This window comes from Crocodylus siamensis, chromosome 5 (genome assembly GCF_052110815.1).
Source record: "Crocodylus siamensis isolate JL-2025a chromosome 5, ASM5211081v1, whole genome shotgun sequence".
Lineage (NCBI taxonomy): Eukaryota > Metazoa > Chordata > Crocodylia > Crocodylidae > Crocodylus > Crocodylus siamensis.
In genome coordinates, this window is record NC_143399.1 from 51,762,185 (window position 1) to 51,774,830 (window position 12,646).

At 46.9% G+C, this 12,646-nt stretch overlaps 1 protein-coding gene across 1 annotated transcript in view; it reads left to right on the forward strand.

Annotated features, from left to right (window-relative positions):
* CACNA1E (calcium voltage-gated channel subunit alpha1 E) overlaps positions 1-12,646 on the forward strand; it is a 353,537-nt gene that overhangs the window by 277,599 nt on the left and 63,292 nt on the right. The window contains exons 26-27 of the mRNA XM_090047888.1: positions 3,086-3,145; positions 4,453-4,559. Of these exons, the coding sequence (XP_089904014.1) occupies positions 3,086-3,145; positions 4,453-4,559 (167 nt within the window). The remainder of the gene's footprint in view (positions 1-3,085; positions 3,146-4,452; positions 4,560-12,646) is intronic.

Consider the following 12,646-nt stretch of genomic DNA (forward strand, 5'->3'; position numbering starts at 1 on the left):
TGGGCAACAAGCAGGACGAGCTCGTCCTCCTGCTCAGTGCAAAGAAATATGATGTCATTGGGATAACGGAGACCTGGTGGGACTCCACCCATGACTGGACCACGGCTATAGAGGGCTATACCCTGTACAGGAGGGATCATATTGACAAAAGGGGCAGGGGTGTAGCTCTCTATGTCAAGGAAAGCTACATGTCCCTGCAAGCTGATGTTGGCGACCGGCATGGACAGCTAGAGACCCTCTGGGTAAAAATTCGTGGGGAATACGGCACAGGGGACACAACGGTGGGAGTCTACTACAGACCTCCCACTCAAAGTCCTGAGCTTGACCAGGAGTTCGCCCGGGAACTGACTGAGGCCGCTTGCTCCAGGACCTTGGTTGTCATGGGTGACTTCAATTACCCGGACATCTCGTGGGAAGATCACTCAGCAAAATCTGAGCGGTCGCAAAGCTTTCTCTCATGCGTGGATGACCTCTACCTGACTCAAGAAGTCTATGGGCCAACGAGAGGCAAAGCGCTGCTCGACCTGGTACTGGCTATGGGGGACAACCTAATCGGCGACCTAGTGATCGATGGGAAGCTGGGTGACAGTGACCACGAGCTGATCACCTTCACCATCTGCCGTAAAGCTGGCAAGTCAGTCAGCAACACAGAAGTCCTTGACTTCAGAAAAGCCGACTTTGACAAGCTCAAGAGGCTAGTCGGTTAGGCCCTCAGGGACCATGACCCCAGGGTGATGGGAGTTCAAGAAGAGTGGTTGCTCCTCAAGGAAGCGATCCTCAGTGCACAAGCTAAATCTATTCCAACACGGAAGAAAGGCAGCAAGAAGGCACAGCAGTCCCCCTGGCTCTCCAGAGACCTAGTGGACCTCCTGTGGCTTAAAAGGAAAGCCTACAAAGGATGGAGGATGGGATTCACCTCCAAGGAGGATTACTCCGCGCTGGTCCGGTCCTGCAGGGACCAAACCAGGAAAGCCAAGGCTGCAACTGAACTCCAACTAGCTTCAGGCATCAAGGACAACAAAAAGTCCTTTTTCAGATATGTGGGGAGCCAGAGGAAAAGCAAGGGCAACGTTGGACCCCTGCTAAACCAGATGGGGCAACTGGCAACTGACACCCAGGAAAAAGCCAACCTATTAAATAGGTACTTTGTGTCAGTCTTTCATCAGTCACGTGGGATGCCCATGCCTGCTCTGGGACAGGGAAATCTGGGTGAGGGGGATCCCCTACACTCCATAAATGCTGACCTTGTGAAAGAACACCTTGAGAAGCCGGATACCTTCAAGTCAGCTGGCCCTGACAATCTTCACCCCAGGGTACTCAAAGAGCTGGCGAGCGTCATAGCCCAGCCCCTGGCACGGATCTTTGAAAACTCCTGGCGCTCTGGTGTAGTGCCCGAAGACTGGAAGAAGGCCAATGTGGTGCCAATCTTCAAAAAAGGGAGGAGAGTGGATCCAGCTAACTACAGGCCCATTAGCCTGACTTCTATCCTGGGGAAGATCCTAGAAAAGTTTATTAAGGAGGCCATCCTTGAGGGACTGGCCCAGGCTAACATCCTAAGGGATAGCCAGCACGGGTTTGTTGCGGGTAGGTCTTGTTTGACCAATCTCATTTCCTTCTATGACCAGGTGACCTATCACCTGGACAAGGGAGAAGAGGTTGATGTCATATATCTTGACTTCAAAAAAGCTTTTGATCTGGTATCCCATGATCACCTCTTGGCCAAACTGCCCAGTTGTGGCCTTGGCTGCACCACGATCCGCTGGCTGGGAAATTGGCTCTGTGGTCGGACCCAGAGGGTTGTGATTGATGGCAGTCACTCATTGTGGTGCCCTGTGACCAGTGGGGTCCCTCAAGGCTCTGTCCTGGGACCCATACTGTTCAACATCTTCATTAACACTGTGGACATTGGAGTCAGGAGTGGACTGGCCAAGTTCGCTAATGACACCAAACTTTGGGGCAAAGCATCCATGCCAGAGGACAGGCGGGTGATCCAGGCTGACCTGGACAAGCTCAGCAAATGGGCAGACGAGAACCTCATGGTGTTTAACACCAAAAAATGCAAGGTTCTCCACCTTGGGAGGAAAAACCTGCACCCTTATAGGCTCGGCAGTGCTACGTTGGTTAGCACTACAGAAGAAAGAGACTTGGGAGTCATCATTGACCACAAGATGAACATGAGCCTGCAATGCAATGCTGCGGCTAGTAAAGCAACCAAAACACTGGCTTGCATCCATAGATGCCTCTCGAGCAAATCCCGGGACGTCATTCTCCCCTTGTACTCAGCCTTGGTGAGGCCGCAGCTGGAGTACTGCATCCAGTTTTGGGCTCCACAATTCAAAAAGGATGTGGAGAAGCTTGAGAGAGTCCAGAGGAGAGCCACACGCATGATCAGAGGTCAGGAAAACAGATCTTATGATGACAGGCTGAGAGCCATGGGACTCTTTAGCCTGCAAAAGCGTAGGCTCAGGGGTGATCTGATAGCCACCTATAAATTTATCAAGGGTGACCACCAGGATCTGGGGGAACGTTTGTTCACCAGAGCGCCCCAAGGGATGACAAGGTCGAACGGTCACAAACTCCTGCAAGACCGTTTCAGGCTGGACATAAGGAAGAATGTCTTTACTGTCCGAGCCCCCAAGGTCTGGAACAGTCTGCCAGCAGAGGTGGTTCAAGCACCTACATTGAACACCTTCAAGAGTAAATTGGATGCTTATCTTGGTGGGATCCTATGACCCCAGCTGACTTCCTGCCCTTTGGGCAGGGGGCTGGACTCGATGATCTCCCGAGGTCCCTTCCAGCCCTAATGTCTATGAAATCTCTGTAGAGGGGCCTATAACTCTTCCAGATCCTCAGTGTACTGAGCCTCTGGTTGTCCAAGAGCTAGTCATAATAGGATCTTTCCTAGCTTAGTTCCACAATGAGAATTGGGCCCTTAATCTGGGCTTTTGTATAGTAAGAGTTAGTGTGAGCTTTTAACAGGGAGTTTGTCTGGGTGAGTGAACCCAACATCATGCATGCAAGTGTGTGAGCAGACACCAGTTGGACACATTAGATAAAGCCCTTTTCTTCTGCTTCTTTTGTGCAGGTCCTGAGGTATTTTGACTATGTTTTCACTGGTGTCTTCACCTTTGAGATGGTTATAAAGGTAAGAAACTCCCTTCATGGGATTCCTGTAGGCTTGTGTATGTGTATGTTTGTGTGCAGTAGTGGAGGGTGGAGAGAAGGTGGCAAACAGTGTACAGTGCTTTCCCAGTGGGTTACAAGTGAAAAGGCCATTTTTAAAGCTTTTTCCACAGTGCTTCTTCCTGCTGGTTAGTGAAGAATCTACTCTGATTGTCCCACTGGCCATTGTTCCAGCTGTTCAATTAGTTCGGTAGAATGAATGTGCCAGAAAGAAAGTGCCAACAGCATCCACTCCTGGGCTTGCTTTATCACTTGATAGGGTGTTGAACTCCAGGGTGTGTAGTGCCTTTGAAAGAAAGAGGAGAGGGGACATTCTCAAAAAGCACAGCTTTGCTCTAAGCAAGCTTGGGGCCATCACTAGCAAAATAAACCCTGCACATTCATTTCTACTCAGGAGCACAAAAAACTTGTCTTGAGACTGCCTGAGGTCAGGGCTGGAGGGACTCTGAGGCCTGTCCCAGCCACACAGGACCACTTATAAGCCACATGCTCTGCCTAATGACTATTCTCTGGTGGACCCGAGTGGGAGCAAATGGGTGGGACTTATTTGGTTGGCCTGTGAACCCAGGGCTGGGAGGGATGCTGGTATAGAACATGCCCTGAGTGAGCTTGCAAAGATTAGGTGAAATGGGGAATAGAGTTGTTGGCAAAGTTTCAATTGACAGTGACAAGTGCTGCAACTTCCTCCTTGTGGGTGGAGAATGTTTTAAGCATCTCGTGGAACAAAATGTGACATAGCAGCTTGATTTTAGTTTTGTCTTAAATTTGGATTTAAAGAGCCCTTTTTATGGAACCTCCTTCACTCTCCCCTCCTCCCCCAGCACAGTTGTATCCTAGCAGTACCCACCACCTCTAAAATTCTGAGCTTGGTCCATGAGACATTGCTTAAGCTAGAAGGGCCGCGTCTTTCCCACTCAGGTGCCTAAAATTAGGCAGCTTGATCCACACTCAAACAACCAAATAAGCCTGACTTTCAGGTGTGCTGAGCTCCCATTGAGAGCAATAGTCATTGAAATTATGTGGCTCACTTTGATATCACTTGGACTGTTGGTCACTTATGCAGGTACCTAGCTCCAGGCACTTAAGCAGACCTAAGAATGCTCATCTCCATGGCAGTCCCTTGACATTTTCAGTTTGTTGAGCCCAGGGTTTGGTCACCCATACTCCAGGGACAGACAAATCCTGAGCACATCTGCCAACCAAGCCCTGGAGGGGGAACTGTTTCTACTTGAGTCATTCACTGTCTGTGTTATAACCTCTTACTTGCAGATGATAGATCAGGGCTTGATCCTGCAGGATGGCTCCTATTTCCGAGACCTCTGGAACATCCTGGACTTCATCGTGGTGGTGGGGGCTTTGGTGGCTTTCGCCTTGGCGTAAGTGACTACTTTCTGTTTTTACTTTGCCTTCCCAAGGACACATACAGAGCTGCTTGAGACAGGGCAAGGTTATGTTGGTGGTGAGAGGCACCCATGAGCTATGACTTTCAGAACCCAGTTTTCTTTGGAATCCTCTCATTCTTTACTCTTCACACTCTGAATATCTCCTGCTCCCCTTGGTAGTTCATGATCATGCTCCAGAGTCTTACCAACACAGCTCTGAGCACCTAGAAACAGATCTGCTGGCTACCTCTAGGCCAAGCCAGTATCTAGACACTGTCAGACTTGCTCCTCCATGTTTCCAAACATTTAACTGGTGAGAACTGGACAGTTGGGAAGGAAAGGAAAGTGACTGTGCTATTTAAATATAGGAGAACTGTTGGTGGAGACACTGGACCAAGATGAGCGGGGAGCAGGGTGGGGTAAGAATTAAGTAGTTTCCTACTATTTATACAAAGAATGGACAGAAGTGATGCCAGCAACACTTACCAATATTCTCAGTGTATAAGCCAGAGCTGAGACTGGCCAGTAAACACTGACTCAGCAGCAGAACTGACATCAACTGACCAATTACTCTCACACTCCTCCAAGAGGGGTGTATTTCCCTGAGGATATCCTGAGGGTCTGGGGTATGCTGCAGGCCTGTTGTCTTCATTAAAACTCCACAGCGGTGGCTGATATAATCCTTTGGCTCCTGCCCTTCTCTGGCCCCTGTTGTACTGATGATGACATCAAGAGCATTCGTGCATTAGGCTGCAGTGATGGCTCATCCCAAGGGGCAGAAAGTTTTGCTGCAACTTGGTGTTGCCTCAGTCAGCAGTCCCATTAGAAGGCATAGTTTTATGGCCCCCACTAATCCTTCTGTCCAACCTTAAACTAGGATAAAAGAGAGGAATGGTTTAACTTTAAAGCCTAGCATGGGCATTTTCTACATAGCAGGAGCTGGGGGAGATGCCTACCATGCTGGATCTTCCTCAACTTTCAGACTAGGGGGTTGTGAGGAAAGTTGTTTCCAAAGGGCACTGGCACAAAAATACCCCTTGTGTTTTCCCCCATTTGGCACTCAAACACCAGGATGTCTCTACCCCACTTCTTCTGTGTGCAGGTGATGGGGTTCAAAACAGCAGTGAGCTAGCTCGTTGTACTGTGGCCAGCCTATGGGGGTCTGCTTTTTCCTTTTGTCTGAGGATACTATCTATGAGGCAATTATGATTCATTTTTTACCCCCTCCCTCCTACTCCTGTATTGATCAGAAAGTGCAGTGTTGCCTCAGTGAGGGGCTGTCCCATACTCCCATAGAAGGGATGGGGGAGGGATACAGGTATTCAGGTACTATGGTGATGGGCATGGTATAAGAACAGAGGAGGCTGTGGCAGGGCAATAATTCTACTTACTTGTGACTGCTTGGCACATGTGAACCATCTGAGAAGGGAAGAAGCAGAGAACAGAGTCTCGTGTTCCAAAATGTCATGGGTTTGTCATGTTATCATTCTTTCTTTGTGCCTTTGAAACTCGTGATGATGGCTTTAGTGTTGATGGAAGGGGAGGGACTGACATCCATGGAGACTGAAGGCCTGTGTTTGTCTGCAGCTCAGGTACTGTGCAGGGGTCTCAGGGAGCTTTGATGTCCTGAGGCCCAATGTCACTTGATGGATTATACCCTGTAATCCATTGCTCACCTTTCTGTGCATCACTTCTCCCTCACACCTGAACATATATCTACTCATTCTTCTCTGCTCTCCCACTCAATGTCTCTCACCCACTAGCACCCTCACTTGTTCATTCACTTGCTCTTGTTCTCTCTCCCTCACTTTCTTGTTCACTCACTCTCTGATGTATTTGGCAACCGCTCTTTCTTCAAGGAGAGCACTAGAGAATTCAGCTTGCTAAGCATCTGGCCAAGTGAGATCACAGACCTTACAACTCAACTAGGTAGTGAGGAGGGGATTTGAGATCAATCAAATCCCTGTCTTGTACCTGTCTTGGTGCAGTTTTGTGGAAATGCTGCCAGGTGCCCATGCAGGCAGTCTGCTGGTAGTCACAGAATTCTTACTCCTTAGTTATACTCCAAGTGATTTAGAGACTCAGCCATGTCTACAGGATGCTGTCTAGGCACTGCACCAGCTGGGAACAAAGGGTAGACCTTCTAGTTTCTCATTCACAATGAAGTTTGAATCCATCCCCATTTGAGAATTTTTTAGGCTGTGGTTTTGGCATCTTACATCATTCTGGAACTGCCAGCTGAATGGCAAAGAACACTACAGTCTTTCTGTCTTAGAGTGCCCTTCAAATTCAACCCAGGCTAACAGGAACGGACAGTTCTTTTCATATGACAGCTCTTTGTGGTCTTATGTGATGTAAGTGGCCCACTTCCTAGTGGGCAAGTGTCCATATCATAACAAGCACTGCCAGAGTTGGCACTTAATGGACTGCAAGTTGCCAATTTCAAAAGGAAGAGTTGGCTTATGGTGATTGAACTGCTCTCTTGCCCTGAAAGGTGGTCTCTCTAGATCAGTGTAGAGGCGCACTGTCAGGGCAGTACATGTAAGCTGGCATTGTTGCTGGCTGGGCCACAATTGTCCTAGGACTAAACAGAACTTCATTCTCCAGAGCGGTCAGTCTGACACTGCTACCAGCATGCCCGTTGCTTTCCACCAACCCAGAGGATGCCCAGTATCTGCTGCAGTGATTTACATACCCACATTTCCTTGCTGACTAGCAACTGGCCCCTTTACATATACAGGCATTACCAGGAGGAAGAATATGTATTTTGGTACTGTGGGGCAGCTGAATTCTCAATGAGAAATTTTCTGTCCATTGATTTAGAGACTTAAAAACCCCACACAGAGAAAGCCCATGTGCCTTCCTTATTATGTAGTAGCTCTAGATTTTTATATATATAACTGCTTACATTATGTACAAGAGCTCTTTATAATGCAAACTTGAAACTTTTTCCCCTAGTCTGTGGCAGCTGTCTGTCTTTTTTTATTTGGGAAGGTGGGGGCTATGATCTAATGTTCTGATGGGAAATGAAAACAAGAACGTCCTCAGTGTAATGATGACTAAACTTTGGTGATTTCCATTTGGCTTTTACATTATAATGCATATATAGGAACATCTATTTCTTCAAGTTGCATGTCACCCTCCTGTCCTGGTCAGCTGAGTTTTATGTTCTGGCAGTGGGCTCTGCCATGCATTGGTGCCCTCCAGTACTATCCTCTGGTTCCCATGGAAATGCAGACCATTCACCAACTATAAATGTCCCTGCTGCTGACCTTGCTCCCTTGTGGTTTTAAGGAAAATCTCCTCCCAGGGGATACTGTATTCTTTTTTTTCCCTGGATAATCTTCTTTGTATGGACTTTGTTTATTTTACAGGTGCTGCATGCCCCTTTCCTTTCTCTGCTTCAGTTTTTTTTGAGTAAGCAAAAAAATGACACACAGCCTTGGACCTTCTGGGTATTTGCACATTGAGGTGGGTCGCTGACATGCTGTCTGTAGAGGAGGGGTGGGTCTACCATGTTGCTGCACACCACTTTGTGGTGGTTGACAACATCAAGTGTGTAGGTTATATCAGTCCTACAGTGCTTATCAATCTCAATGTCATGGAGTCCTTGAATAAGTTATGTGGCTGAGAGAATTTGGAAGGTTCTCATGGAGAGAGTAACCTTAAAAGAGTATGTATTGGTGTGGTCTGGTAGAAGGGTTCCTGTGGTTCTTGAGAAAAGGAAGGATGGGGAGCAGCAGGGTAAGGGTCCTGGACTTTGGAAAAGCAGACTTCAACTCGCTCAGACTTCAGCTCAGAGATCAGCCATGGGGGTACCCCAGGTGCTCCCCCAGACCCAGGAGGCACCAATTGCCGAGCCACCGGGGGCGTCCCCCATGCACTCGCAGTGGACCGGAAATGTTTCTGGTCCACTTCTGGGTCCATCACCAAGCATGCTGGGGACCCCACTGCAGGATGCTCCATCCACCCCAGCATCTCAGCATTCATGAGCTGCCTGGTACCTTGAGGTATATAGAAAAAACATTTAAAGCTGTGTCTATGTCCGAATCGTTGAATTTCTCTGAATTGGTTCGAAGGGTTCTGATTCAATTCAGAGAGATTAAAGAGTCTCCTGATTCAGTTTGGATTTAGATATTCAGACGCAGAATTGGGCCAATTCTCCGCCAAATTGAATCAGCGGCTGAAGCTTTGCACAGCCCTAGTGATTAGTATCAATCAGTACGGATTCACCAGGGGCAAGTCATGCCTGACCAAACTGATTGCCTTCTATGACGAGGTAACTGGCTTTGTGGATGCAGGGAGACTGATGGATGCAGTGTACCTTGATTTTAGCAAGGCTTTTGATAACATCTCCTACAACATTCTCCCAGGCAAGCTAAGGAAGTATGGACTTGTTGAATGGACTGTTAGGTGGATAGAAAACTGGCTGGAGCATTGGGATTAGAGAGTGGTAATCAGTGGCTCGATGTCTAGTTGGCAGCCAGTATCGAGTGAAGTGTCCCAGGGGTCAGTCCTGGGGCTGGTTTTGTTCAATGTCTTCATCAATGACCTGGAAGATGGCTTAAAGTAACCCTCAACAAGTTTGCAGATAAGACCGAGCTGGGGGGAGATGATGGAGGGTAGGGCTAGGATTCAGAGTGACCTAAATGAATTGGAGGATTGGGCCAAAAGGAATCTCATAAGATTCAACAAGGACAAGTGCAAAGTCCTGCACTTGAGATGGAACAGTCCCATGCACGAGTACAGGCTGGGTGGGCAGCAGCTCTATAGAAAAGGACCTGGGGGTTACAGTGGACAATACGCTGAATATGAGTGAGCAGTATGCCCTTGTTGTCAAGAAGGCTAACAGTATCCTGTGCTGCAGTGGTAGGTGTGTTGCCAGTAGGTCAAAGGAAATGATTATTTCCCTCTATTCGGCACTCTATTCAGCACTGATGAAGTCACATCTGGAGAACTGCGTTCAGTTTTGGGCCCCCCACTACAGGAAGGATGTGGACAAATTGGAGAGAGTCCAGTGTAGGGGAACAAAAATGGTGAGGGGCCGGAGTACATGACTTATGAGGACAGGCTGAGGGGACTGGGCTTGTTTAGTCTAGAGAAGAGAAGACTGAGGGAGGATTTAATAGCAGCCTTCAGCTAGCTGAAGTGGGGTTCAAAAGAGGATGGAGCTAGACTATTCTCAGGGGTGGCAGATGACAGAACAAGGAGCCAGTCCCAAGTTGCAGCAAGAGAAGTTTAGGTTAGATATTAAGAAGAATTTTCTCACTAGGAGGGTAGTAAAACACTGGAACAGGTTACCCAGAGAGGTGGTGGAATCTCCATTCTTGGAGGTTTTTAAGACTTGGCTAGAAAAAGCCTTAGCTGGGATGATATAGTTGGAGATGGTCCAGCTTTGAGCAGGGGGTTGGACTAGATGACCTTCTGAGGTCCCTTTCAACCTTAATTTTCTATGATTCTATAATCTATGATATGAGGTCAGATGTTGGAAGTATTAGTGCTTTGATATGCACAGCACACTGTCTTACGGTTTAATGGCTGTCTGTTGTGATAAAACAGCCACATAGTCCCTGTGAGTTCTTGTGAGAATTCAAAGAAATAACCCCAGGCAGGTTGGTATTAAAAAGGAATCCAGGCGAACCCATATCTGTGAAGCCCTGTGTCCTGCTACTTCACATTGTTTCCCAAGAATATGCTGCATCTCCAATGCAAACATGCATCATCGTTCTTATAGTCACATTATTTGTGTTTCTGTGCCTGCAAAGCTACCATGGTTATCCAAATTCAGCCTAACTTAACATCTCAACATAAAATCACCCACCTCCAAACAATTTCAGCGTAAGCTAGGCAAAATCAGGAGACCACCAAGTAAGCAAGATGCTTGTTTTTGTCTCTTATGATACTCTTTTATTAGGTATTATTGAGAATAGCACAATTTTTAAAACATTTTTTGCAGTTTTACATCTTTGTCAGTAAGTGTGATAGCTATTTTCTACACATTTGCAACATAAAACATTGAGTTCCCCTTCCTCTTGAGAGCAGGGAGCTTGGTCCATTGTCGTATCAGTCTTGTCAATATATATGGGTGCAGGTTGGCTAAGGCAGTATCGGGTCTCTCAGTCCAGAAGATCTGGCATTTCTCTTGCTACTGTTGTGAGCAAACAGCATCCTCGCTCCCAGCATATCAATGACCTATGATGTGTCTAGCAGCAGTTTGGGAATTGCATTAATGTAGCATTTGTCATGTTTTTTGAGATGCGTGTGACTTTAGTTTACATTAAAGGCGTGAACCAATGTGAGGGAGAGTATAGGTAGGTGCAGAGCAAATATTGCCACACAGGCCTGTTAAAGTACCTTAGTCCTTAGTCTTGCCCTGTTACTCCTGCTGCTACGTTGTTTATCTCCTATTACACCCCAGACGTCACTCACGCTGCACTCTGCCATTCCAGGCCTGAGCTTCTCCTTGACAAAGCAGTCACATATGGCCTTAGTTAGGCAAACAAACCAATTTATAGTAAACCCATGCAGAGCCAGGTCAAAACAGACTCTCCCTATGCCTGAAGAAGGGTGTTTGTGCCTGAAAGCTTCCAAAGAACAATTTTTTCAACTATTTAGTTGGTCTAATAAAAGATATCCCATCTACCCAAAGAACCTTGTCTGCCTAGGTCAAAACAAAGTCTCTATTGTATCCTCACTGATGGAATTACAGCATTGAAAGATCACTTTTCTATCTATCTCTAAATCATTCTGTTAGCTCAGGAGTCTGGAAAATGACTGGGATGGGAACCGGCATTTCTACTGCAGAATGGTTTAAAAAAAACCCGGTGTGCTGCTTCATTAGATGGTGACCTATTTCACAACAGTGCTGAGATATCAGTAGACATCTAGCAGGGACTTGGCTCAAGCAGGGATGGAGGCTCCGATATGTTCAGAGAGCTCTCAGGCAATCCACCACTGCATAAATCATCAAAGTGAGTTTCACATCAGCTTGCTGTTTGACAGGCAGCTGTTGGTACTCCCCAGAGGAGGTGTTTGACTTGCCAGTGATGCTGTGTGCAAAAATTCTAGCAACCCTTGGGTTTTGTACATGCTGGAATCTTTGCAGCATTTTTGTAAGGTCACAAAAAATTATAATGGTCTAATTCAGAGGCAATGACACAGACTAGCTTCTCCAGTACTTGCTGAAGTTGCCTGGTAGGAAAAAAATGTAGTGGCATCCGACAACAGACTCATAGCCAAGCTCTAGAGATGTTTTTATCGGTATCCCAGCCCAATCAGGAAGCCCCAGCGAGGCAGTAGAAAACTTAGTTGTCTGTCACAAATCTACAGATGTATCCATGTAGGCTTATTTAGTAGCATGAAGCAACATTTTTAAGATGGATTATGAGTTTTCCAGGCAGATTCCTTTTAAAAAGCAGTAGCAGCTTATTGCTTTTGCTGGTTATGGACAAGTCCCCTTCCCAAGATGTCTCCACATGAAACTCAAGGTAGCTGGCTATTTGTGAACCTCCTCCCAAAGCTGAAGCAAGAGAGGAAGCTGCCACAGCAACTCTGCCACTTAAAACTGCCACAGAAAGGGGATGGTCTTGTTGTGAAGGCACTGGTTTGTGATTTTGGAGATCTGGGTTCAGTTCCTGGTTCTGGCACAGATTGTCTGCATGACCTTGGGCAACTCATTCATTTCTTCTCTGCCATTTCTCCAAGCTGTAAAATGGGAATGATGATGTATCCCCCTCCTTTGCTGGGGTGTTGGCATGGGAGATACTCAGTTCCTTTGGTAAATGAGCCACGTAATGAAAAATCTACACATAATAAAGCACATAAGTAGAGTATGGCTCGGGTTCAGAATGCTGTGAAAACCAGTACTCCATGGAGAGACTGCTTAATTAGAAGATAAAATGTGTAACTAGAAACTAACAGAACCCTCCATCAGAGCCAGAGAGTTCAGGTAAATTGACCTGGCACTGAGCTGACTTGAAATCTGAGCCAGAACTGGATCTCAGAGGTAGAGGCCCTAGAATATGCCTCCCAATAGTACCGTGAAGGTGGAGAAGATTTAAGGTTGGGCACCATAACACAAA